Here is a 25,550-nt window from a genome sequence, read left to right as displayed (position 1 = left end):
GTGCAAGCCAGAAGCTCGTCCTGCCTGCTGCGCTGTTGCCCTGTGTCCCTCGAATGGAAGGCGTAAAGCTCAACCATCCTTCCTGTACATTGAGTTTCTGTAGGGGACAGAGCTCTTTGTCCGAGATCTGCCCATAAAGTTGAGGAGCCTACAGGAACGCTTCTCAAGGCTTTGCTGCCTATGTTGTTGAGTTAAAGCCACTGCGGGCTTGCTGTGCAGTTGTAGGCTCACAGCTCTGCTTGAGAGGCCTTGGGTGTTTTGTTCATCTGGAGTAGCAACATGGGACGTAATCAGATTGAGGTGGTGGTGCCCTGTTCGTAGAAGCCTTTGGGAAATAACACTGAATGACTAAGGAGACGAGACTGGTCCAAGCCAGCATTTGTAATGCGTGCGAGACACCCAGGATTATTTATTCCTGCCCAAGATGACTCGGTTTCGTGTCTCCCATCCGTGGGGTGTCCCTTGCTGTCAGGCTCTGGGCACAAGTACTCGCCCTGTCCCATCAAAGCCACCAACAGGAGGAGCTTCACTGGGGTGGGAGGAGGTGCCCATGGCTGGTGGGCTCAGGCTGCCCTGGAATGATGGCAGCCTGGATTCTGACTTTTAAGTCAAAATTATCTATAGATTATTTTTGTTACCAATGACTATTTGGTGTTTTTTAAACAGAGATATTCTCCGAGCTTTAGGATCTCCCCCTGGGCAGCCTGGATTGTGCTTGTCAGCACAGCCAGACGTGCACCAGCGCTGAGCACCAGCCCCGTACTGGCCCCAGTGCCGTGTTGCAGGCGTCGTGCGGTGGGCATGGGGGGGGCCGTGACCCGTGGGGTGCGGGTCCATAGGACTGACCATGACTCGTGTCCCGGGGACGGACCCTCCGGTGCGCCCACAGCTGCACAGATGGGTAGAGGGGGCCCCCTCCTCAGAGATCATATCAAAATGTCTCTTTTGTGCAAAGCGGAGGGAATGCCCCCAAGAGCTGGTTTCCATGGCAACCACAAATGTCAGGTTCCATGTGGTGAATAACGGTTTCCATGACAACACCTCCTTTACCCTAGGTGCTGGGAGCTGGAGTGACAGCCCTGCTGGGGGAGGGGACACGGAGATGTCCTCAGGTGCTGAACCCCCTTTCTCACCTCCCGCCATCCTTCCCCACTCCGTGCCCAGCACCCCTGGGTGGCCCCGTGCTCGTGCAGGGTGACGCTTGGCATCCCTCCCTTCCCCCAGATGGATTTGCTCCTCGCAGAAGCTGGGATCCAAGTCTGTCCCTCCATCTCCCTCCCCATCTGTTTAGCTTAATCCTGGTTTTGCATCCTGGGTAGGAACAAAGCTATTTCTCAGTGCTGTGGGAGCAGTGGGGTGGGCAGCTGCCCATCCTGGCTCCGCACCGAGCCCCCTCTTCCGAGCACACATCTGGGCCGCCTTCCTTCTGCCACCCATCCTGCTGCCCAAACACCCCCAGCCTCGCTGGCACGGGCATTGCCAGGGGCTGTGAGCAGCAATAGGAGCCGCCGCGGCTCAGCGAGGAAATCTGAGGCTTTCTGGAGCGATGTCTGAGCCCCTGCCCCGCGTTCCGCTCGGCTTATGGGCTGGAAGAGGCGCCTGGTCCTTGGCAGCTCCCGGGGGTGCAGCGACCCAGGGGCTGGCAAGTGCTGCATGTGCTGGGGATGCAACGGGCTTTGCAAATCTGACTGAGAGTGGGAGAGGGACCCTGAGCCTCTCGCTCTCCCCCAAATGACGCAGCGAGTCCTGGGGATGGAGGTGGCACTTTGTGGAGCTGCTGGCCGCTCTGCTCTGCCCAGCGGCCCCGTGTCGCTCCCGAGGCAGGGACGCTGCCGCCTGGGGCCGATCGCAGCTCCCGCTCATCCGGCCGCCCCGGCAGTGGCGTGCGGTGCCATGGCAGCCTGGCACCTTCTGCTTGGCACCTCCTGCTCGGCACCTCCATCCCACGAGCTGCAAAGGGACAGGGCAGGTTTCCCCCGGCCGCTGTGGACGTGGGCTCTGCCTCTGGTGTGTGCCCAGCCCGGCTCGGCCGCCGCTTGGATTCTGACAGCGGTCCATGTTTTGCGTGCTGGCTCCTAAACACATTCCAGTTGGTGACTTTTATGGCTGGATCTCATTTTGCGTTTTGTTGTTGATGTTTCTCCTGCGAGGAAGCAGACTGTGCCCGGACCCGCCGCTTGTGTGCAGGCCTTACCTGTGATATTCTGATTGATTTTTTATTATGATCATCGCTGATGCAAGTCAGCGTCTGTGAGGGATGCTGAGACACAGTGAGCTGTGCTGTGACTGTGGAAATCTGCCTTGTACGCCATTCCTTGGAGGAGATTCTGGCTTGGTTGAATCCTGCTAGCTTGGGAAGGAGGGTATAGCTTATCAGTTGCCTCTCTGGGCAGCACGGGGTCTGTGCACCTTCCATCCGATGAGACTCGCACCCCGCTCTGCAGGTGAGCTGTGGGTTACTGAATGCAGCTCCTCCTGGGTAGGAGCATCGCTCTGTCTTACCTGGAGCATCCCCATATCACACGACCTAAACCACCCCTCAGACTTGCTACTTGCGGTTGGATTATTGCCGATGGCACTGATGGGTGCGAGAGAGATGAATAAACAGCTTTAAGTCGTAGCCGAGCGAGTGGAGTTCCGTTGCTTTCAAGCCGAGCGTTCTGGCTGTGGACGGGAGGTGTTGCTGGAGAGCAGCGCTGCCCTCGGTTGGAGCCGCTGGCTGTGACGCTGAGGCTGGGGAGGGCTCAGAGCCGCTCTGTCCGCCCTCCTGCAAGGAAATCAGCGGCTCAGGTGGGTGAGGTGGCCGTGCTGAGTCAGGGCGGACGCAGGAATTGCTCACGGACAGGGGCCGCTGCTCAGGCTCCAGCCTCACGGGGATGAGCTGCTTCCAAAGAGAAGCTGCCCAATACAGGGAGACTGGGATTAAGTCACAAAAGGCGTGCCCATCATTAACAAATTGAGTGCCCATCATTAACAAATTGACGCGATCAGTGCTTTCTGACCACCTGCAAAACGAGGGGATATTCTCCAAGTTTTTGATTCTCCTGCGTGACGAGAGACGGAAGATTAAGTAAAACATTCAGAAGCAGAGTGTTTGGTTTAGATTTAACTAATAATTAATAGTAAGTAAGAAAATAAATTATAACTAACATCGCCAATCATTTCTTTGTATAGATGTATTGTATGTCAAAGTTTTCCAAAATGGTCATGCATATTTAATAGTTATGTGGATATCAGCAACACAAGAGGATCCAGTGTGTGGAGCACTGATGGAGGATGATCCCCAGGACTGTCAATAAAATAATATCGCTTAACAGTATAATTGCCTCTGCTAAGTCTGTTTCTCTGTTTCACTTCTCAGAGCCCTTTCTTTGCCATGTGCTGTGTGCAGGAATTTCCAGGAGAGCCGTTCCCTGCGGGGAAAAGCCCCAGGTTTCCTCTTGAGCAGCCTGAAATCCACGTGGTCCCTCCTCCGAGGGTGCTGGTCGCACTCACGATGTCTCAGCTCCCTTTTGCCGTCCTCGTGCTCTGCCCAGCGGGCAGAACGGGGCGTCCTGGTGCCATCGGTGCCGGGCGGATGGGCCGAGCTCTAACGCTCTGCGTTTCTCTTCTGTTGCAGATGGCGCGGCCGATTCAAGTGAAACCAGCGGACAGCGAGAGCCGTGGAGGTAGTTGTCATCTCTCCTTGTTTCTCCTTTGGCAGCTTTGTGCGTGTGAGGGGGAGCAGAGACACAGGGTCCTGGCCCGGCCATCCCCCTCCCCACAGTCCATGCATAGGGGTGTTTGTGTGTGGTGGGGATTTGGGGGGCAGGAGGAGGGAGCGGGGTCTCCCCAAGGGTTTCTGTCGGGATGCTCCACTTGCTCATCCGCTTCTCTGATAAGTTTGATGTGGGGTGAACCATTCCCTGTAGCAACAGCCCCACACTGGCAGGGAGTAAAGGGAAGATTTGGGGCAGGACAAGACTGCTTGGATTAGGAATTTATCAAGGGAAGAGCTCCTGTATGGATGAGGCTCTGCTTGGCTCTGCTCCCTGGGAGGGAAGCTCTTCTATCCTCTCCAGGGACTGACGTCTCTCAAGTGATGCCCCCTGAATTAAGAACATGAAGTCAGAGCACCAGAATTTGTCTCCAGGGCAGTTTTGGCCAAGCCCTGCGGGGCTGTGTGGGGATATCTGAACGCTCAGGGTTCCTGCGCCCTGCAGAAGGAGCTCACTGGTGAAAAGATGCTGCAGAGGGGCCCTGTGGCTCCGGCACAGGCTTTACCCGCTCTTTGCTGCCTTGATGTGAGCCTGAGGGCGCCAGGAGGAGAAGCGGCGAGGGGGCGCCTGTCTGTGCTTCTTGCGAGACCCGGAACGCGCTGCTGCGCTGATGCGATACGACAGCCACCCCGAGCCCGTTAGCGTTAGCGCTGCCTTTGAAACCAGGAATCTCTGCATACCGGAGGAGATTTGCTGCGTCCCATCCTCAGTGAGCTTCCTCCCTTTCCCCCGTCCTTCTGTTGGCCAGATGACCTAAATCCACTGGGTTTAAAGAGGAGCAGCATCCGGTGCTCGTGGGCTCTCCTCTGTCTCTCGTGGCCAAAGCATTTGCCTTAACCCCTCGCTTGTTCCTGCGGTGCCTTCCTCAGTGACCCGCTCCGCACCGGTTCCTCCCGCTGCCTGGGTGACTGTACCGGAGCGCGTTTCCATGGCAACTCAACAGTCAGAGATGACAATTCCCTGGCTCGCTGCACAGCACAGGAACCGGCCAGTCAGGGGGTGAGGAACCAGAGCTGGAGAGAAAATGGAGGAGGAACGGTGATGCGTTTTTCGAGGAGCTCCTGCTATGTTTGCAGTCCGAAGGCCATGGTGCGTGTATCTGAAATAAGGCCTGCAGTGTAGATTGAGAGCAGAGGAAGGGGGAGCACTGCGGAGCTCGAGCATCCTCTCCCAAAGCCGATCCAGCTGATGTTGGTGGGAGCGCAAACTCCTGTAGTTTCCATTCTCCTCTCCTCCTCCTAGTAAATATGACCCTCACTAGTCCCATTTTTTTCCCAGTCAGATTTTTCACATTCTCTACGTACTATTTTTTGGCTGGTTTGCCCAACAGCGTTTCCAAACTGGCCCTTGGGTGGGGGAGATGCTGTGTGGCTGCTGAGAGGGCAGCTGTGCAGCGCCTGGTTCATCAGCGCCTGGTTCATCAGCGCCTGGTTCATCAGCTCCTGTACTTTGGCTGGGGATTACCGGGCATCACCAGAGCACTGAAGTTTGGATGGCTCCATCAGCAGAAATAGCGTCTCCAGAATGCAACCTCTGGTGTGCAGGTGCAGGGAAGAACCGCGAGGAAAATGGCAGGGGACAAAATTCCCATGGGTTTAGTAACGACAATGGCGAAGCTGGGAAATTCGGCCATAAAAAAATACACGACGCCGTATATTTCAGCCGCTTGCAGTGATGTAAATCAGGAGTGTCTGTTTGGGGCTGGGTCAGAGCCTTAGGTGCAGCACTTTTAACCCTTGATCTGGGGGGTCGCGGCGGTGTCGGCTGTGTGTCCTGGTGCTGGGGCGCTGGGCTCGGTGCAGCCGTGCACCCCGCCGCACGTCCCTCTTGCTCGCTGAGCAATCTGTCTCTGGAGGCCCCTGCTGGGCTGTGTCAACGCGCGGCCGCGTTCCTGCGCACGCGTGAGCCTGTGTGCTTGTCCTTTAACACGCGTGTGCATCTGCTTCCCTGCATGGGACAGCGGCACCTCCTGCATGTGTTCCCAAGCGGCTCTATGTGGCAGAGAAGCATTGGGGGATTAAATACCCAGGTCCTCTGAGCCCAGGGGAGCGAGGGAGGGCTGGGGGGCTTTGCTGGCAGCGTGGGTGTGTGTTTGCCATCCGCCCCTGCAGCCCGCGCTGCTGCTGTAGCTCCGAGACCTGTTGTTTTTCAGGTCACCGCACTCTCAAGCGGAGAGCGGCTCCCTTGCTATTTTCCCTGACGTGCGTCGCGTTACATTGGTTTGGTTTGCAGCCAGCCCCTCTGATCCTGTCGCTAACAATAAGGAATCTTCTCTCGCTGCTCCTCCCAAGCCGTACCCTGACACATTCGCTCCTGTGGGTCAGGTCTCCCTGTGCATGTTTGGGGCGGTGGGGGCGTTAACTCTGTAGTTGCAGCAGCTGTCTCCTTGCAAAGATGGAGGTTGGGCTGGCATTTAGGCTGGGTTTTTAGTGCTGTGCTATTTTAATAGCTGTTGACAGCAATCTGTGGAGGATGCTGCTCCGTCCGCTGCTGTGTTTGTGCTTGACTGGCTGGCATCAGGATGTGTGATGGGCCCCGCTGTGCACTGATGGAGACAACGCTGTGCACCCTTCTCCCCACCTCCACACGTGGCCATCCCGGACAAACCGGGATCCTCGCTTCTTGGAGGAGCCCAGAATGACCCTGAGCTCCAGGTCCTGGATGTGTTGGCCCTCACCCAGCTCTCTTGTGTTGGCTGATCCTTGATCCTGGGCTGAGGGACTCGGGATGCCGAGGTTTATTCCAGGCCTTAGAGGAAAGCTTGGTAGACATACTGGTTAGACTGGGGTAGGGAAGGGCAAATTGAAGCTACGATTACGTAGCAGGTGTGGAAACAGCGATCTTGGAGAAAAGGAAACAGCAGCCAAGGGTCCTGGAGTTTATCCGCCCTGCCCGGATTGCTCTGCTGTGTTCCTCAGGTACCTCTTGGACTTCACATGTTGCTCAATAAAGGTGTAACTGTGCAGGCAGTTTTTCATGTTACCATTTGTGTTGGATTGTTCAAAGGAATCTCATGAATAGAAGGAAATTGTTAATCTTCTGTTTTCCTTTGGGGAGGGTAGGACGGGGAACCACAGAAACCTTTGCAGGTTTGAGGAGCTTGGGAGGATCCTGCATTTCAACCAGCAGCAAATGGTTTCCACGGCAGGCGTGTTCTCAACGCTGTGCTGGTTTGTGCTGAAGTGTCCCTACCCTCCCGCTTTGGACTGTAAGCCTCATAGAAGGTTGATGTTTGTGTTTGCCCCTAGGGGACAGGAAGCTCTTTGTGGGCATGTTAAATAAGCAGCAGTCTGAGGATGACGTGCTCCGGCTCTTTGAACCGTTTGGCGTCATTGATGAATGTACCGTGCTCCGTGGACCTGATGGGAACAGCAAAGGTGTGAACCCCTTTCTCCCTGCTCCTCGGGTAGCGCTCACATGTGTCTCCTTTCCACTTATTCCACACCCCGTGGTTGTGGGAACCCACGTCCCAGCCCGGCGCAGGGAACGGGGAAGGATTGGGGAAGACGGGCAGAGACGGAGGTGGAAGGAGGGGAAGCAGAGCACGACCAGCAGCTGAGCGATGGGCATCACCAGCCAGCGTGTTGGCTCAGGCTGGGGCTGTGGTTTGGGGGGTTTGTACACACCTTTAGGAGGGCATGGAGAGTTTGAGAGCAAGGTAATCAGGTGTGACATCATCTGTAGAGTGTATAATTGAATTAGCAATTCGAGACCCTTCCTGTATTTTTGAGGATAGAGGGCTTGGGCTGAGTCATCCTGTTTGTTCCCTGCTTTCTTGGGGTCGCTTTCGTTCGCCCTGGCTGAGAGCCAGATCCCGTGTCCCGCGTGGCGATGGCAAGGGGCAGTTTCACAGCAGTCTTGTCTCTGCAATCTCCTGTGCTCTTTCTATCCCCTTCCAGGCTGTGCTTTTGTAAAGTTCTCCTCTCACACAGAGGCTCAGGCGGCAATCCACGCGCTCCACGGCAGCCAGACGATGCCCGTGAGTATAAGGCCAGCATAGCGACCCTCTTCCTCATCCTCTTCCCATCACCCTGGTGCAGGGACCTGCCCTCACAGTCCAAAACCACGATGGGTTCAACGGCGGTTTCCAGCTCGTGTGGCTGTGGGGGGCAGTGGGGTGGGGTGTGCGCATCTGTCCGTGCTTTTGTCTTTGTGAACCATCCTAGGCTGGTGTGTGTCTCTGTGTCCGTCCATACTGGTAGTGACAGACACTATAAGGGCCAACTAAACCAGAGCCAAGAGCCAGGCCATGAATTTGCATTGGAACAGTTCAAATCTGAGCAGGGTGCGGGCTGATTCAGCACCGGGAGCAGTCAGGACCGCGGTGTCTGAGCGCACTCCCCAGCTTCTCCGGCTCAGGCAGCAGAGCCCTCTGGGGCAGGTTGGGTGTGGATGGGGACGCTTTGTGGGTTCTCCGGGGTTGTGTGGCCGCAGCTGTGCCTCCTTGTGCCAGGGGAGCGGCAGCTGTGATCTCTCACCATCTTTAACCCAGATTGCGGTTGGTAGGACAGTGCGTTGCTGCAGCAGGGGCATTTCCAGCTGCCAGGAACCGCTCTGCCTATCCGGCCCAGCTCAAGGTGGTGGAAAGATGGTGCTTGTGGCTGACAATGTCCTGGGTGTTCCTGGCTGCACCATCACCCGGCGAATGCAGCCAGGGATGTGTGCACGCACTTGTGCAGCTGTGCAAGGCTCAGGGTGTGAGGGGAAGGGATGGATGGATGGGTGGGTGGATGGATGGATGGATGGATGGATGGGTGGGTGGATGGATGGATGGATGGATGGATGGATGGATGGATGGATGGATGGGGAAGGGCACAGCCCAGGTTCCAGGCAGCTCCCAAGCACTTCCACACCAATATTTGCTCTTCTGCTCCTTCTCGGCTCCTCTCTGCTGCCTGTCCTGCCCTGTCCCACCTTGCCTGGCTGTCCCATGGCCTCTTTCCCCCCCGCCTCCTCTCTCTGTCTCCTCTCTGTGCCTAGGGTGCCTCCTCCAGTCTAGTGGTGAAGTTTGCTGACACAGATAAGGAGAGGACCCTCCGGCGTATGCAGCAAATGGTGGGGCAGCTGGGGATATTCACTCCATCTCTCACCTTGCCGTTCAGCCCATACAGCGCCTATGCGCAGGCTGTGAGTATCACGGGGGGTGTGTGGGGGGAAACGCTGCCCTCTTGGCTGTGGGGCAACACCGTACCTGGGCTGGGAGACCACAAACGGGTCTCTCTAACAATGCATTAAGGCTTCCGGGCACGTGGGAGTTGTTCCTGGCTCGTTTCTCCGTTCAGCAGCCCAGTCTGTGTGCGTTTCTCTCCTGGAAGGGGTGACAGGAGAGCACCGGGACCTCCTCAAAGTGAGGTTGGCTTTCTCTGGTGTGCAGGCTGGTGGAGGTGGCCGGGAGCAGGTCGAGCATGACCCAGTGTCTTTCAGTGTTGTTTTGAGGCCAGCTCAGTGGTCGCTGGTGGGTGATGTGTGCCAGACACAGCGGTCTGCCAGCTGCTGAGCTCCTGCGGCGCTGGGGCACAAACGTGCGTCTCTCTTTGGTTTTGGAGCCGTGAGAGCCCTGCACCCAGGTTCATGTGTTTTATTTCTCTGCTGAAGTTCTCCCCCCAGTGCGTTCGATGGGGGTTCGCAGGGTGCTGGGGATGGAGCAGAGGCTCAGAGGTGCTCCAGCAGTTCTGGCTGCGCTTTGGATCTTAGTGAGAGAACCTCAGTGCCTTGGAGGGGTGGTGGTCATTGCTGTTGATGTTTGAGGAAGGTCCCAAACTCAACGAGTCCCCCATCAGCTGCGGTGGAGCATCTTTTGGGTCTGGCACCTCGATGACTGTCGCTTCCAGGTCTCTGCTACCAAGTATAAAGGCCATGGAAGGAGGCTCAGAAATTGCTCAAGGCATGAGAGGTGCTCCTGTCACAGGACTCGAAAGTAGCTTCTGTTACCAAAAGTGATTTTCCAGGGGAGGAGTGCAAATAAACCTCATTTATGTGGACACCTCTTCCACCTCTGGCTTCAGTGGCCACTTGGTGTGTCTCCTGTTCATCTACATGGCAGAGAAGGAATTGTGGCTCATCTGCTGTTTCCTCTCAGTGAATCCCCAGAGACTGCCAAATGCCATTGAGGTGTGTGGCAAGAGAAAAGAGGTAAAACTGAGGTGCTACACTGTTGGTGAAGTTTGGGAACCAAGCACAGAATTTGTCCAACACATTATTTGGTTCTTGTGTAATGAGGCTGAGAACAGCTCTACCATCCCAAGCACCAGGGTTTGGAGGAGAGGCCCTTCCTGCCCAGACACCGGCATCTCCTGCAAGGACCAGCCGTGTCTGTCCAGCCCTGTGACCCACCCGCCCCACCTGAGGTCTGAGGTTGTGGCCGTGGGTCAGCCATGGGGTGATCGTTTTGGTGGATCTCCTGCTGTCATGGAGACGGCACCAACTTGGGCATGGTGAAGGAGGCAGGAATGGGCTACACAGTGAGGTTTTATGGCAGAAAGCACTATATTAGCTTATGGTCCAGGGTGTGTAAGGAAGGAGAGCAGCCAGAGCTTCTAGACTTGGTCGTTAAGGTGCCCCCCAATCTTCAGAAGCTGGTGATGACCAGAAGCCACCAGGCCTAGGCTGTGCTCCTTGCTTATCTGCCTCTTCTTTCTCCCCAGCTGTGTCTGTAAGTTCGTTGCTGTCTCCAATCCTCCACTGGCCTTCCTGCTCTGTGCCTTTATTTTGGCTTTCCCCTCGACTTGAGATGCACTCTTTCAGATTTTTTCCCTCCTTTTTACTTTCCACTGGTTTTGGTCTCTCTCCTTCTTTCCGGGGCAGTGACCTGAGAGCTGATTGTTTCTTCTTTTGTGTTATCCCAGCCTTTGCTCTCCATTTTCCCAGAGGAGAGATCGTAGCCAGTTCTCAAGTGCATACAGTGTCCCCATCAGAGTGAGAGGGCATCAACCCTTTGAAATGCTGTCTAATATCTCTGGAAGTGGGGACGGGAGGGAGGGAGGGAGGGATTTCCTCACCGAGTCTCCTTACAGCATCTCCAGATGTCCATGGGCGGCTCTGGGGAGCTGGGACCCCAGGGAAGCCGAGGGAATCCCAACATCCTTCATGCTCGAGCGCTGCAGGGCTTGGAGCGGTAGATGCTGCGTCTGAGGTTCCTCGCAGGCCCAGGAGATGCAGCTTAACAGTTACATACGTGTTCGAATCAGACTGAGAGGAGCGAGCGCTGCTGGGGTGAACTGGTGCATCGCAGGCATTGGTTCTTGCATTCGCAATTTCATACAGCAACAGTTTCCCCCCCCGGTCCCCGCAATGGACACCTGGTTGTGTGCGTACCCGAGCGAGCTCCGCGTGTCTCCCAGCTGCACGCTCTCCTTGTTGAGGCTGGGCAAGAGGAGAGGGATTTGGAACCCTGTTCCTCAAGGCAAAGCTGTTACCGCACTCCTGGTGCTGCCCTAGAAGTGGCGGAGGTTGGGATGCTGTGGATGCTGTGCCCGGCAGGGTGGTGGGGTCTGCGGTCGGGGTTCTGTGGATGCTGTGCCCAGCAGGGTGGTGGGGTCTGCGGTCAGGGTGCTGTGGATGCTGTGCCCAGCAGGGTGGTGGGTGCTGTGGATGCTCTACCTGGCAGGGCGGTGGGGACTGCGGTCAGGGTGCTGAGGTTGCTGTGCCTGGCAGGGCGGTGGGGGCTGCGGTTGCTGTGCCCGGCAGGGCAGTGGGGTCTGCGGTCAGGGTGCTGCGTTTGCTGTGCCCTGCAGGGTGGTGGGGGCTGTGGATGCTCTGCCTGGCAGGGCGGTGGGGACTGCGGTTGGGATGCTGTGGATGCTGTGCCTGGCAGGGCGGTGGGGACTGCGGTCGGGGTGCTGTGGATGCTCTGCCTGGCAGGGCGGTGGGGACTGCGGTTGGGATGCTGTGGATGCTCTGCCTGGCAGGGCGGTGGGGGCTGCGGTTGCTTTTCCCAGCAGGGCAGTGAGTGCTGCGGTTGGGATGCTGTGGTTGCTGTGCCCGGCAGGGTGGTGGGGTCTGCGGCTGGGGTGCTGCGGTTGCTGTGCCCTGCAGGGTGGTGGGGGCTGTGGATGCTCTGCCTGGCAGGGCGGTGGGGACTGCGGTTGCTGTGCCCAGCAGGGCAGTGAGTGCTGCGGTTGGGATGCTGTGGTTGCTGTGCCTGGCAGGGTGGTGGGGGCTGTGATCAGGGTGCTGTGGATGCTCTGCCTGGCAGGGCGGTGGGGGCTGCGGTTGCTGTGCTCAGCAGGGCGGTGAGTGCTGCGGTCAGGGCGCTGCAGGAGCGGTGGAGGGAGCAGAGACGGGCAGAATGGGCCCCGGAGCCGCCGGCGGAGCGGAGCGAGCACCGAGCAGCCCAGGGCCCTGACTGCGGCTCCTGCCTTGCAGCTGATGCAGCAGCAGACGACGGTTCTCTCCACCTCCCACGGCAGCTACCTGAGCCCCGGCGTCGCCTTCTCCCCGTGCCACATCCAGCAGATCGGCGCCGTCAGCCTCAACGGGCTGCCGGCCGCTCCCATCGCACCAGCATCAGGTGAGGGGCTGCGCCCGGTGCTCAGACAGGTAAAACAGCTCCTATAGCCCTCTGGGCTCAGCGTCTGCGTTCGGCCGCGCTTTTCCAACCACGCAGCCGCTGAGGACGGCAGCCCCTCATTCTGCACAAGTTCCTGCAGCCTCCCTGACACCCTCAGGTGTTCAACGCGCGTCCTCTTGCCCCGCTGCTGTTCTCTGCTGCGGTTTTGCCTTTTGACACAGTGGAGAAGGACGCGGGTTCGCAGGGTTGCACCTGACTCTGAGTACAGCAGCGCTGTTATTCATCATCACACAGTAATAATATCAGTAATAATGCATATTGGATGTGGACGGCTGTCACGAGCAGGGCTATATCATGCCAGGTGCTGTACAAACCTGGATTAGAAACGTTCCATCCCAAAGCTCTGACAGCAGCCAGGATTAGTGATGCTGCACGTGTTATTCTCACCGGTGCTGCTCCTAGTTTCGGGAAGGCTCCATCACCAGCACCAGGTTGTCACCAGCACCAGGCTGCCACCTCCACATGCCAACTAGAAGAGATTAAAAGCTTCGCACCGAGCGGTCTTGTCGGGCAGAGGGGAGGAGGGAGCGCTCAGGGGGTGTCCTCTCCTCCTCTCCTCTCTTGTGGCTCTGCAGGGCTACATTCACCACCACTCCTGGGGACAGCAGCCATGCCGGGACTGGTGGCGCCCATTTCAAATGGATTCACTGGAGTGATACCATTCCCGAACGGGCATCCAACCTTGGAAACAGTTTACACCAACGGCCTTGTGCCGTACTCAGGTATGGAGAGCAGGAAAACAAAACCAACCCCCCAAAAAACATCCAGAGACTTTAGGAACTGCAATTAGCTCCTCTTTTCTGGGTTCCCCACACAGGATGTGTTTTCTAGCTCTGTACCTGCCAGGCACTGAGTCTCACTTGGCGGGAGGGTGGGGAGAGAGAGGCAGAACGTGCGTGGTTCCCTTTGCTGTGCTGACGATGCTGTTCTCTGCAGCCCAGAGCCCTTCGGTAGCAGAGACGTTGCACCCAGCGTTCACAGGAGTCCAGCAGTACGCAGGTACCAGCTTCCCTTGTCTCCCCCAGGCCCCCGTGTGCCTGACCAGATCCTCAGGTAAGCGGTTTGTTCTGTCTCCTCGGAATCCAGCCGTGTACCCCACCACCGCCATCACCCCCATTGCCCAGAGCATCCCTCAGCCACCTCCCATCCTGCAGCAGCAGCAGCGAGAAGGTGAGGACCGGGGTGGGCACGCGTGTCCGGCCCACGGGGGGGGAACAGGGGTTTGTGCAGCTCGTCTGCACCGCAGAACCGCAGGGACAGCGCTGATCTCTGTCCCTGGTAACCCTGAACGTTGGAGGTTACGGAACCAACCGTGTCTGTGCGGTGGCTGCACTGGACGGGCTCACAGGATGCATGGCGTGCAATCATTCTGAGCTCATGCCTGGCCAGATACGAAGTGCAAAGGGGACAGCAAGCACTACAACACCAAGCTTTGACACCTAAGGGTACGGTCAGCGCCTCCCCTATGCAGGCAGGGAAAAGAGCCCTTCCTCCCCAGCTTTGCTAATGCAAGAACCACACTGGTACCGGTCAAACCAGCCTCTCCAATGTACTGCCCTCTCTCTTCAGCCTTCCCAGCCTCATGAGGGTTTTTTTTGGCTTATTTCAAAACTGGCCTGGCCAGAGTTTGGAGGCGAAGGCATTGGCTGTCTGCTCCTGCTTTGTACAGCAGGTGTCAGCACTCACGGGGAGCAAGGGAAGGGGAAGGCAGGACCAGGTCAGCCCGTAAATTGGATGTGTGGCCATGCAGGAGATTCCAGTTGGGGCTGTGGCCCCTGGGCTGAAGGCAACCGCTGCAGAGCTGTGGGCAGCAGCACCTTCACACAGCACCGCGTTCACAGCGGCATCTGCTGCTCCCGTGGGGCCGGGAGAGCTGTGAACCAGGGGCTGTCACCTCAGCTCATCCAGGCACTCCGAGGGTTGTGTCCAGCGCCCCGTGTCAGAACTGGGCAAGCTGTGAAATTCTGGCTCTGCATGTTGCCTCCCGGCTGCTTTCAGAGAGCCCTCGGAATTCCTGGTGGGCCAGAGATGGAGACGAGCAAGGGGAGGTCAAGGCAGCAGGAGACAGCGCTTGGGTTCTCTTCCAGTGCTGAGTTGAGCCCATTTCTCTTCCCCTTTGGGGCTCTCTGTTTTGTCCCTCCCCGTTGCCCCCGTGCCTGCAGGTCCTGAAGGCTGCAATCTCTTCATCTACCATCTCCCTCAGGAGTTTGGAGACAATGAGTTGATGCAGATGTTCCTGCCTTTTGGCAATATCATTTCCTCCAAGGTGTTCATGGATCGTGCCACCAACCAGAGCAAGTGTTTTGGTGAGTGCTGAGGCCAGCGGGCAAGGGAAGCGTCACAGATAACGAGGACGCTCGTGCGTTGGGCACAGCACCAAAAGTGTTGTTATTACCTGTGCCTGTGTCCTATCTTCCAGGCTTTGTAAGCTTTGACAACCCATCCAGTGCACAGACTGCTATCCAGGCCATGAACGGCTTCCAGATTGGTATGAAACGTTTGAAGGTCCAGTTGAAACGACCCAAGGATGCCAACCACCCCTACTGTCAGCAGTGAGCGAGCAGGAGTCGCTTCTGCAGCGCAGGTAAAGCCGGCGCCGGCGCGGCACGGTCCCCCCGCGGGCTGGGAGCTCAGAGCTGAGCACAGGGACGCAGACGGGCCCGGAGATGGTGGTCAGGTCCAGCCAAGGGTCTAGATCATCATCATCAATCTGTGGCAGAGGCCCAAGGCCAAGCCAGAGATTGGAATCTGCAGGTCAAAATTAGGATGGGGTCTGGTGAAGGTAAACAAGGTCAGACATAGTCCAGTGAATGCCGGGCAGGTCTATAATGAGAATAATAAGCAGAACTGACACCAGCATAGGAAGGCAATGCAAGGCTTGGAGTCCAGAAAATCCGATCCCTGGCCAGGACAGGTGAAGACTGGGGGGCCAGGCCTGAGCTGGTCCATGGGCAGAAGCCACAGGTGGGGCTGGTCAAGGCTGTTAAGACGTGTTAGTGCACTCAGGGCCCTGACAAGCAGATGGCTTCAAATCTCTTGCCTGTGGTCTCAGCCCCTAAAAGGGTTTTACAACCAAACAGCTCTGTTTCCAACGGTTCCGTGTGCCCCGAGTCTGCAGAGGGTGCTTTCCAGGGTGAGAAGGGACAATCCCATGGTCCACAAGGATCATGGAGCAGGGATGAGGTGGGACCACAGCCCCCAGAGGAGCTGCCTGGTGTGGGAGCCGCTCCGTCCCCAGCGCTGGGAGCAAGGGAGGTCCTGGTCCCTTCTCCTTGGGGTCGCTTTCCCCCACATTTAAGCAACTCAGAGTCTGAGGTTTGCGTAGCTCCTAATCTCCCAATTCCCTCCCTCCTCCCTTTCTATTCAGGTGAAGGGAAAGCCCAGAGGAAGAATTTCTGCTTCGGGTTGATTTACAGAGAGGCCAGTAACTTTATCAACTCTTTTGACACCACTTCTTTCCTTTCTCTGCTCCCCACCCCATCCTCCTCCTGCCCTCCTCCCAAAACCATGCGATTAAAGAGAAGACTCAATATCTGCCCAGCAGGACGGTTCTTGCCGCGATGGACTCGTGTATTTGCTGCTAATGCGGTGCATAGCAAAGGGACCAGAAAACCAGCAGCCCCTGGGGACCCGAAGCTCTTCCTCTCGGGGTGTGCCTGGAGTACATGGACCAAGAAAACCCACCGCTGTGTCTCTGGGTTACCGCAGTGATGTATGGAAACGTAGCTCTGTCCCTCCCTCCCTCCTGGCCCTTTCACAGATAAATATAAATATATATATATATATACACAGTCTCTATTTTTTTTTAAAGTGGCTCACAGGACCAAACTTTTCCATTCAGAGACTGACTCCTTGCAAGAGGGACTGGAAGTTAAGGGTTTGCCTTTACAATGTCTTCTCAGATAGGCCTGAACGCTTTGAGAGGATGGACAGAGAGCATCTCTCTGCTCAACAGCAGCAAGAAAGATACCGATGGACCTCCAGGATTAGGGCCCGGCCGGCTGCTCAGCTCAATGCACTCGTCCACCGACCGGAGCGCCAGCCTGCTTGAGGATCTCAAGAGCTCAGTCCAAGGGCTTCTGCAGACAAAGCTCCCGGAATGCGGTGCCAAAGCCCATCCTGAGCGCTCCTCGATCGGGCTGAAGGCACAGGAGACCAGCCCCTTCGCCTCCAGGAGCCATCCTGCCTCCCCGCATGGGCGCAGCTCCGTGTTCCGTAGCGCTCCGTGGTAATGGAGCGTTTTCTCCATCACGGCGCGAGAAGATGCGTGTGAGCGGGTGCGAGCTCCTAAGCAAGGGACAGAGCTGCCTCCCCCCGTCAGAACTGAGCCGGCGCTGGGGAGCGGGCAGCGGGGACTCCCACACTAAAGGGACGTTTTTCCTCCATCCGAATTGAGCAAGGGGACGCGCCCCTTCCGCCGAGCTTTCCCGAGCAGACACACGGACGGCGCCGTGGACAGACGGTCGCCATTCTGGTTTGTGAACCCACCACCCCCTCCAAGGCACGGATTATGCATTCTGCAGCGTATATAGATAGAGCTATACACACTTAAACACGGAACGTCGTTCAGAGCTTGATTTAACAAAGCTCTCCGGGAGTGGGAGTGTTGTATTGATAAGGCACATCCCTTTAATGACTTGAAACAGTCTCTTTAAGGTTGCGACCAAAATAAGGAACGAAAACGACGCCAAAACCCACAAACCAGCCCTACAAACCTCCTGAATCATTACTTTCAATATTGCAGAGTTTGGTAATGTACCAAGAACATTCCCTTGTGTGTGTGTGTGTGTGTGTCTGCGCTTCAATGTGGTCAGAGGGTTGGTGGAAAAGAAGTTGGTGCAATGGATAGTGAAGCAAAATGGGGGTACTGAGGTTCTTTAAGTACCTGCACACCTCAACCTGCACCCGGTGCGGAGCCGATGGGCGAAGCTGCGCGAGTCCGCGTGTTTCTATAGTCCATGTTTACCTATTGTAAATACCATTTTTATACTTAACATCTATTATGTATGTGATTTGTACAATGTACTTTATTTCTGCTACAAGTAATTTCATGAAGTTGAATCTAATTTTGGAAAAAAAAAAAAAGAAAACAAAAAAAAAGACCAACAAAGGCAAAACGGGAAAAAATAAAAGGACTTGGGAAATTGCAGGTCAAGCTGGTTTAAAACAAGCGGTTTCTTCCATCACAATTACTGATGTGACTGTACAATGTTACAGGTACAAGTTTCGTCAATGTCAAATTCCTCACTCTGGTCAAAAAAAATCTTAAATTTATTTAATAAAAGTTTTACTTGCTGAGTAAGTGGGGTTTTCCTTTGTGCGTTGGTTGCAGCCCCTCTTGGGTAGAGCGTGAAGACAAAGGGAACTTCAATGTGTGCCAGCAACACGTTACGAAATAGCTTAATTAAAATAGAGGTTAAAATGCTATTTAGAGGAAGCAAGGAGCAAACCAATGAAGCGGTGGAATGCACGGACATTGTGGGGTGTGCTGTACAGAGCTGGGGCTGAGGAGCCGCAGGGTGAAAGCAGCTGAGGCTGAACAGGGGAGATATGGGGGCTGAGATGGGGACAGGGGACAATCTGCCCCATATCAGACCTGCGGCTGGAGCGGGAGGGGACACACGCCAAGAGGAGCCTCATGGAAAGGCGAAGGTTCCATTGTCACCCCCTCCAGCTCAGTGGGATGGGGGACGTGATGGGAAGGGATGGGGGACGGGAGACCGAGCGTCCTCACGGGCTGCTGTAGTTGTAGTAACTCTGTAAAACCCGGTCGCGGTTACTCGGGAACAGAACCCAGAGCTGGCACACGTGCTGCAGCAACCAGGGGTAGAACAGCTCCTGCACCCGCATGGCTCCCCCGCGGATGATGGCGAGCGCGGCTTCGGGAGCGGGAGAAGCCGTCATGTACACTTTGCCCCTGGAAGGAATCAATCACAGAATGGATGGGTTGGAAAAGCCCTCAGAGCTCATCCAGTCCAACCCTTGGTCCAACTCCAGTCCATTGACCAGATCATGGCACTAAGTGCCATGGCCAATCTCAGTTTCAAAACCTCCGGGGCCGGTGAGTCCAGCACCTCCCTGGGCAGCCATTCCAATGCTGACCACTCTCTCTGCACAGAATTGCTTTCTCATCTCCAGCCTCAATTTCCCCTGGCAGAGTTGAAGCCCATGCCCCCTTGTCCTATTGCTGAGTGCCTGGGAGAAGAGCCCAATCCCCCCTGGCTAGAACTGCCCTTCAGGTCGTTCTAGAGAGTGCTGAGCTCAGCTCTAAGCCTCCTCTTCACCCCTTTCCAGCCTGTGCAAGGAGCACTCAGCCCCTTGTTTTGCATGGGGAGGGCGCCCCACAGGTCTCCCCATCCCATTCTGCAGGGATTACGTTTCTATTTAACCAGCTGCCTCCTCAGCCATCGTCCCATGTCCCCACAGCCGCCACCCCGGGCAGCCCGAGCAAACAGCGGCACACGCAGAGCCGCTCGGTCCTTGGCGCGCTCTGAACCGTCAGACCGAGTCCTGCAGGGCCGCACATCCAACCAGATGCGCACACCGTCCTGAATACAGTCGCCGTGTGTGTTTCTTTGACTCCTGCCCCCTCCAAATACACACCTGGTGTTCTCCAGCGCCGAGGCGGTGTCGATCAGGCCCAGGATGCACAGGGTGACAGAGACGTTTCTCTTCTGCATGGTGAGCTCGTGGCGCAGCGAGGTGAAGAATCCGTCCAGCGCAAACTTGGAGGCAGAGTAAGAAGTGGTGAAGGGAGTGGGTATTCGTCCTGAGGGGAAAAAGAGTGGAAAACACCAGGAAAGTGGCTGTAAGGAGAGGGAATGTGGGTAAAGACTTTGGCTTTGCCATCCTGCACCATTCTGTTAGGTGTTTCTATTTCTAGCAACACAGACGCTTGGAAAATGACGCCGCGTTGTGTGAGCACGTCCCAGCACAAGAGCCACCACGTACGTGGGATAAAGGGAGGAAATCTCTTCTAACTTGCACAATAAGCAGGTGACACGCCGGGCTGGAAAGCCCAACGTGATGATCCACCTGCAGAGCGGATCGTGGCCACATCCCGTCAAATGCCAACACATCTGGCGAGGGAAGAGCCGAGTTAGGGAACGCAAAGCGGAAGGTGCTGCAGAAAACAAGCGGCCGGTCCTCGCCGCTCTAAACGCGCTGCGGGGCGGGAGGACGCGGAGAAGCACGATGTGCTGGGAGCCATCGTTGCCACGGGGCCGGCTGAAGACACTGACCTGCGAGGGAGGAAACGACCACCAGGGAGCCGTTGCTCCTCTCCAGGGTCTGAAGCGCCGCGGTTGCGAGGGCCACGTAACTGAAGAAATTCACCTGGAATGGCAAAAGTAGAGATGGAAGGAGCAACAGAGTTGAGGAGGAAGGGCAGCACGAGCCAGCAAGCCAGGGAAGTGGTCAGGAAGGGAAAGGAGCACGGCTGGGGTTTGCTTTTTCAAACGAATAGTGAGAAGAATAATCTCTGTGGGGAGGGGACAGACGTGGCATCCATCGGCCTTCCCAATGGAGTCAGAACAAAGGTCGCTCCTGGGCTTTAACACACGGGTTTCTTTCCGCGAGCCAACGAGCCGTCGCTGGTTTCCCTATGAGCCGTTTCACCTGCATGAGCCGGCGAGTGTATTCAACATCTCCATCCCACATCTGGAACCGGTTCGCAGCGATGTGGTTGAGCACCAGGTAATCCAGTCCCCCTGTGGGTGGGAGGGAAAGCAGGTAAAGCGAGGCCACCCCCCAACCAAGGGACCCCGAAATGCAGCAGCAGGGCCGGACCCAGCAGGAGGCTGCAAAGTGCTTTACCATGAAGATACATTAAATATGTCCATATCCAAGCAGCTTTGCAGACTTCCAAAGTTATTTGTAACAGAAAAATTATGTGCAAAAGCATCAGGAACAGTAGAAGGTTTAAAAGAAGGGTGTGAAGTGATGGCTGCCGGCCTGGTCACAGCACACACTTGTTTCTTAACACACCCACATCAGGAAAACCAAGAGCATAATGAAGTAGTGAAGACACCAGATAATGCGAAGTTTGTTCTCTCTCCTTAGTCCGTCATTTATTCTTTGCTTACCCAGCTTTTGCACAGCAAACCGCACCACCCTCTCGGGCTCTGAAGGGGAAGACATATCTGCAGGGATATAAAGTATTTTCTTTGCTCCAAGTGTCTTGCATTTTTCTGCCACCTTGAAAATGAACGCACATCCATAGATTAAACAACATAGAGTGTGGGGGAACGCCTAGAAATAAGAGCACTGGGTTTTTCCCAGCACTACAGTCACCGAAAGCCAATTCGGGACAGAGACACTTTACATCTACCATAGGGAGCTGATTGTGCATCCAGACGCTGTTTAACCGGGCAGTTAAACAGAGGTAACTCTGAGAAGGATGCAGGTTCAGTGCACCCTGGGGATACACACTGAGCAGTTTTACCTCCCGCAGCACGGCTTCCCTCCTCGCCGTCACAACGACCTCGGCGCCAAAGCGGCAATAGTGATACGCCATCTGCTCCCCGATCCCCGCGCTGGCTCCGGTCAGGAGGACGCGGGCGCCGGACAAGCTCTCTTATTCATGGGAAAGAGAATAACAGATACAGAAGTAAGGGGAGGAAGCAGCAGCGCCGCCCCCAGCGGCTGGCGGAGCTCTGGAGCGGAGCTGTCAGCGCTGGAAAGTCTCGATGGGTCTCTAAAAGCAGAAAAGGATTGACCTCCAGAAGCCACGAGTGCGGCTGCACAGCCATCAAGATGGTTCTTGACCCCGAGGAGTTTGTGATCAAAAGCAAACCAAGAGGAAGGCAGTGGCAAAGTACAGGTAATTTCCTTTCCCTTGTAAATGCTGTTAGATTTGTCTTCCTCTTTGTTTCAAGCTCCTCTTTATTTCTGGGGCTGGAGCGTCGCTTTGGGCCCCCTGGGGCTATGGGCAGGAACGAGACCACCCGGCAGAGCTTGGAAATGGAGCCTTTATCTCTAATGTGACCGATAGCATTGGAACGACCCCTCTGCTGAGCCCACCTGGGTCGAAAGGGTCTTTCCAGAAGAAAGCCAGGAGCGCGGCCACGATCCCCGCGGCACAAAGCGCCGTCCCGATCGCCTTCATATCCCCCAGCTCGTGGAGAACGAAGCGCGGTTTTCAAGCCGACGACTCCAGAAATAAATGGGAACACACGAACTTCAGCGCCTGGAAGGTTCTGAGATAACACAGCGGGTATTCCTCAAGTCGAGAAGTTTGCAGGTAGCTTGGGAACTCTTCTATTTCTATGCATTGTATCTATTTCTACCCACAGGGGACTCAGATCTAAGATTTGCTTCAAGGTTGAATGAAACAACAAATGTGTCGTTTTGAACCTGTTTGGATTTTCTTAGCATTAAGGAAAACAGTGAGAACCGTGGTGGTTTCTGAACACAACAGGGAACCCTGGCCAGAAGGTTGGGCCCAAATTTCATGTAAGCGTGTACAAAGTCTAAAAGGTTAGGAGCTCTGTTTAAAACAATAAACAGAGATAAAGAGAAAGAAAGGAAAGGAAAACAGAAAGGGAAAGGGAAAGGGGAAGGGGAAAGGGAAAGGGGAAGGGGAAAGGGGAAGGGGAAAGGGGAAGGGGAAAGGGGAAGGGGAAAGGGGAAGGGGAAAGGGGAAGGGGAAAGGGGAAGGGGAAAGGGGAAGGGGAAAGGGGAAGGGGAAAGGGGAAGGGGAAAGGGGAAGGGGAAAGGGGAAGGGGAAAGGGGAAGGGGAAAGGGGAAGGGGAAAGGGGAAGGGGAAAGGGGAAGGGGAAAGGGGAAGGGGAAAGGGGAAGGGGAAAGGGGAAGGGGAAAGGGGAAGGGGAAAGGGGAAGGGGAAAGGGGAAGGGGAAAGGGGAAGGGGAAAGGGGAAGGGGAAAGGGGAAGGGGAAAGGGGAAGGGGAAAGGGGAAGGGGAAAGGGGAAGGGGAAAGGGGAAGGGGAAAGGGGAAGGGGAAAGGGGAAGGGGAAAGGGGAAGGGGAAAGGGGAAGGGGAAAGGGGAAGGGGAAAGGGGAAGGGGAAAGGGGAAGGGGAAAGGGGAAGGGGAAAGGGGAAGGGGAAAGGGGAAGGGGAAAGGGGAAGGGGAAAGGGGAAGGGGAAAGGGGAAGGGGAAAGGGGAAGGGGGAAGGGGAAAGGGGAAGGGAAAGGGGAAGGGAAAGGGAAAGGGGAAGGAAAGGGGAAAAGGGAAGGGTCTTTCCCTGGCAATTCCCAGAGCTCTGAACCCAACCTCTATGCAACACGAGTCCTCTCTAGTCTACAGGAGACAAAACCCCTCGTGTCGAACCTTACGGAACGTTCAGTTCAGGAGCTCTTATGCTCCCAGCGGACAGCGTTAACCCCAAAAGAAGCCGCACCTCAGGAGGACCGGCGGACGCGGAGCAGCGGGCGGGATGGAGCCGGTCCCAGCAGCCCCGGCCGAGCAGCAGCCGGGCCCGCTGCGCCGGGACGTGACGGGCAGAGCGAAAACCGGTGACACGGGCACAACGGGCGGGAACCAGCGCTGGGACCCGGGAACGGCGGGGCGCGATGGCCATGCCCCCGCGCCCCCGAGGCTCCGCCCTCCGAGCCCCCGCCCGGCTGCCATGGCAACCACCGAGCCGGGCTGCGATAGGTGGAGCCGCCGCGCGGCCCCGGCCACGTGACCGGCTCCCGAAGGCCCCCGCGGCAGCCATGGCCGCCCGGCTGTTCCCCGCCGTCAAGTGAGTCCCCGCGGCCGCGCTGCCCGGAGAGCCCGGCCCGGCCCCCCCGGGCCCGCATGCACCGCCCGGCCCGGCCCCCCGCGCACCGCGCGTCCCCCGGCTCTCCCGGGCCTGTTCCCGTGGCGCCCGGCCCTGCAGCGCTGCGCCCTTGACCTCCCTCAGCCGCCATGTCCGGCTGACGGGAACGCGTCAGACACAGGGCAAGGGAAGCCCTGCGGAGCTGGACATGCAGCCCCCTCAGCGCTGGCGGGGAAGGGGCTCCTGGGAGAGCAGCATTAACACAGAAATCCCTTTTCCCAAAAATACTTGTGAGAACATGGATGTTTTTGTCCTGCCTCTCTGAACGGCGGTACCTGTCAGTGTTCTCCTGCTGCGTTGGTGCTATCGGGCAAGTTTACGTGCGTGTGTTTGTTTGTTCCCCTAGGTGTACTGTAGTCTCTTTAAAGGGGAAACAACTCTGCCCTGTGGATTTGAAGAAGTCGGTCTCCCCAGATCTCTCCTCTATAATGAAAAAGTAGCTAAAGGTCAAATATTCTCCCATCTCCCGTTGTGCTGGTTGCCCATCCAGACTGGTGTTCGCACCCCGTGCAGTCTGTGGGGAGCTTTGGGAGCCTGGGCACTGCAGGAAAGGCGTGGCCAGGTGTTAACTGGGCTGTAACGAGCTTAACAAGACGCTGCTGTCTGTCAGATTAATCACATTGCTTATTAACAAGGCAGCAAGAACCACGTTATTAACAGGGATGTTAAACTCACTGTGAAATCATTTAGTTCCTTTTATCAAAGGAAATGCCAGTGATTCTCAGGCTTGAAAAACTGACCCATAGTCTGAGCTGTTTGAGACTTTCTCATTTTTTCTTGAAAACTGTCCCTGATAAAACGTGAATGGGGACGGTTTCAAGGGGTTGACGGGGAATAGTTTGCTAGGAAGGAAAAGGAAGGTAGCTACATATTTTTTATGCCACTTTTTGTCTGTAATGAGACATTACAGCAGCGTATTTGTGGTTTCTTTCTGGACGCTCCCCCTTCGATGTCACAGCTCCCAAGGTGGGTTGATAATGGTATCGCGAACTGAACTGTCACGGTGTTTGGTTCTTTCAGGTTTGTCATCAAGGGCAGCGTGGCTGGAGCCGCCGTGTTCGTGGTGTACGAGCAGGGGCTGCTGGGCAGCGGCGCGCAGGGCGCTGAGGCCCTTCGGAAAGCTCGAGCGGCGCTGCCGCCGGCCATCCACGAGTGGACAAGTTACGTAGGCTGGGAGGTAAGGGCTGCGCTGATGGCAGCAGCCAGCAGAACAAACACGTCCTTTGAACGAGGAGGAGGAAACACTGGGGCGATGTTCTGGTTCCAGTAATGCTGGCAGGGGTTTTGCTGTTGAAACTGGGTTTCATGTTGAAAATATTTTGAGGAGGATTGAAATGGAAGGAGGATAAAACTTTGAATTTAGGGGAGAGATGTTGCTCACGGATGTTGTTTCAAAGGAGAAGGGGTAACTAGGGGATTGCAAATACGCTCTGCGAGGTACTTCACTAGGTAGTGCTATTCCTAAGCTGCTTTTGAAGGATCCTACGTGCTTTTAAAAAATTAATGTAAAGATCCTCCTCCTGATTTCTCAGGCTGCTTAAGTTCATCTGAAGAGGCTCTTTGAGTAAATCTTAGTGTTTGAAATCCTCAGAACCGGAGGAGTCTTTGCTCAGTTTGAAAAGCAGTTTTCATATTAGAGCGTATTCGAAACTGTGAGGAGACAGGCGTGGAGATGAGTTCTCAGGAGCACCCAAATGATAAGTTACCACTTCTGTACCCGCTTTATACTGGGGGGAAGAGCAAAGTCCAGACTTTAAGCCTCATGTTTGATCCTTTTGAGACTTGGAGAGTAGGCACTCGGGTATTTTTGGGATGAGCTCAAGAGGCTTCTCCAAGGTGATGTGGGTCCTGTTATATGTGAAACCCCTCAAGTGCTGATATTTTCTCCCTCTCTCTTTCCAGCTCCCACCCACTCCAAAATTGGACTTTTCCCCCTCTGATTCCTGGAACAAAGGTAAAATAACCTTCAGCAAACTGTGAAAGGAGCAAGGGGCCAAGGGTGATGTAGCTTATACCGAAGGTGGAATTTCTCTGTGGCACAAATGCTACTGAGACAGTAAACCTGTACTTGAACCATGGATCATTCAGGCCTCAGTGTATTTGAAAGCTGAGATGGAGCTGGATTTTTCTCTCCATGTTTAAAGAGATCCGCAATGCTAGAATAATATTAGGAAGTTTGGTTTGAATGGCGCCGTTTTTGGGCTAACTCTGCTGTGTTTCCTTGCAGGAGTGCAGACAGTCATGTCCGCCCTGTCTGCGGCTCCCAGCAGGGCCTGTGAATACACCGCGGAAGGCTGGAAATACATGAAGGATCTCGTCAAGTGAGCACGTTCTCGGGGTTCACGGTTCTCTCCATCCCGTGTCTTTGGGGTGACACACAGTCCGTCCCGCTGGAGGGCAGCTCAGCCACGCAAGGGCTACAATAAAACCATTTGGAAGTTC

At 55.9% G+C, this 25,550-nt stretch overlaps 3 protein-coding genes across 10 annotated transcripts in view; 2 read left to right on the top strand and 1 right to left on the bottom strand.

The window, feature by feature from the left end:
- CELF5 (CUGBP Elav-like family member 5) overlaps positions 1-17,629 on the top strand; it is a 27,309-nt gene extending 9,680 nt beyond the window's left edge. Inside the window, exons 3-14 of one of the 6 annotated variants that reach the window (XR_011735939.1) lie at positions 3,620-3,671; positions 7,007-7,135; positions 7,658-7,737; positions 8,739-8,885; positions 12,123-12,267; positions 12,903-13,049; positions 13,264-13,326; positions 13,414-13,497; positions 14,490-14,633; positions 14,747-14,911; positions 15,847-16,039; positions 16,230-17,629. Coding sequence is in view for 4 of the 6 variants with exons in the window: in XM_065858525.2 (XP_065714597.1) it covers positions 3,620-3,671; positions 7,007-7,135; positions 7,658-7,737; positions 8,739-8,885; positions 12,123-12,267; positions 12,903-13,049; positions 13,264-13,326; positions 13,414-13,497; positions 14,490-14,633; positions 14,747-14,883 (1,128 nt within the window). In the remaining 2 variants the exon portion in view is untranslated. Of the gene's footprint in view, positions 1-3,619; positions 3,672-7,006; positions 7,136-7,657; positions 7,738-8,738; positions 8,886-12,122; positions 12,268-12,902; positions 13,050-13,263; positions 13,327-13,413; positions 13,498-14,489; positions 14,634-14,746; positions 14,912-15,694 lie in introns of all 6 variants that reach the window. The other 5 variants (XR_011735938.1, XM_065858525.2, XM_065858524.2 and 2 more) reach the window with 5 other exon arrangements.
- HSD11B1L (hydroxysteroid 11-beta dehydrogenase 1 like) lies at positions 17,576-22,853 on the bottom strand. 3 transcript variants are annotated; one of them, XM_065858528.2, is made up of 8 exons: positions 22,686-22,853; positions 21,349-21,524; positions 20,771-20,901; positions 20,412-20,523; positions 19,945-20,036; positions 19,569-19,662; positions 18,931-19,096; positions 17,576-18,244 (listed from the first exon to the last, which is right to left on the bottom strand). In XM_065858528.2, the coding sequence occupies exons 2-8, from the start codon at positions 21,431-21,433 to the stop codon at positions 18,058-18,060; spliced, it is 867 nt and encodes a 288-aa protein (XP_065714600.2). In that variant the 5' UTR covers positions 21,434-21,524; positions 22,686-22,853; the 3' UTR covers positions 17,576-18,057. The 3 variants fall into 3 exon arrangements, with proteins under 3 accessions (XP_065714600.2, XP_071655837.1, XP_071655838.1); XM_071799736.1 differs by having other exon boundaries at positions 22,616-22,700; XM_071799737.1 differs by lacking the exon at positions 21,349-21,524.
- MICOS13 (mitochondrial contact site and cristae organizing system subunit 13) lies at positions 22,843-25,550 on the top strand. The gene is made up of 4 exons (XM_065858530.2): positions 22,843-23,030; positions 24,129-24,285; positions 25,011-25,062; positions 25,336-25,550. Exons 1-4 carry the CDS (start codon positions 22,858-22,860, stop codon positions 25,431-25,433), a joined length of 480 nt encoding a protein of 159 aa, XP_065714602.2. The 5' UTR covers positions 22,843-22,857; the 3' UTR covers positions 25,434-25,550.

This window comes from Patagioenas fasciata, chromosome 27 (assembly GCF_037038585.1).
Source record: "Patagioenas fasciata isolate bPatFas1 chromosome 27, bPatFas1.hap1, whole genome shotgun sequence".
NCBI lineage: Eukaryota > Metazoa > Chordata > Aves > Columbiformes > Columbidae > Patagioenas > Patagioenas fasciata.
Note: the sequence above shows the minus strand (reverse complement) of the source record. Positions and strands in the feature narration are given on the sequence as shown.

Bases quoted from the DNA above. Each gene is read 5' to 3' on its own strand.
- MICOS13 (XM_065858530.2), top strand. From the start codon at position 22,858: ATGGCCATGCCCCCGCGCCCCCGAGGCTCCGCCCTCCGAGCCCCCGCC. The intron at 23,031-24,128 runs GTGAGTCCCCGC...TGGTTCTTTCAG, and splicing joins CGGCTGTTCCCCGCCGTCAA to GTTTGTCATCAAGGGCAGCG. The intron at 25,063-25,335 runs GTAAAATAACCT...GTTTCCTTGCAG, and splicing joins CTCTGATTCCTGGAACAAAG to GAGTGCAGACAGTCATGTCC.
- HSD11B1L (XM_065858528.2), bottom strand. From the start codon at position 21,433: ATGAAGGCGATCGGGACGGCGCTTTGTGCCGCGGGGATCGTGGCCGCG. The intron at 20,902-21,348 runs GTGGGCTCAGCA...CCCATGAATAAG, and splicing joins GAAAGACCCTTTCGACCCAG to AGAGCTTGTCCGGCGCCCGC. The intron at 20,524-20,770 runs GTAAAACTGCTC...TTCATTTTCAAG, and splicing joins GGGAAGCCGTGCTGCGGGAG to GTGGCAGAAAAATGCAAGAC.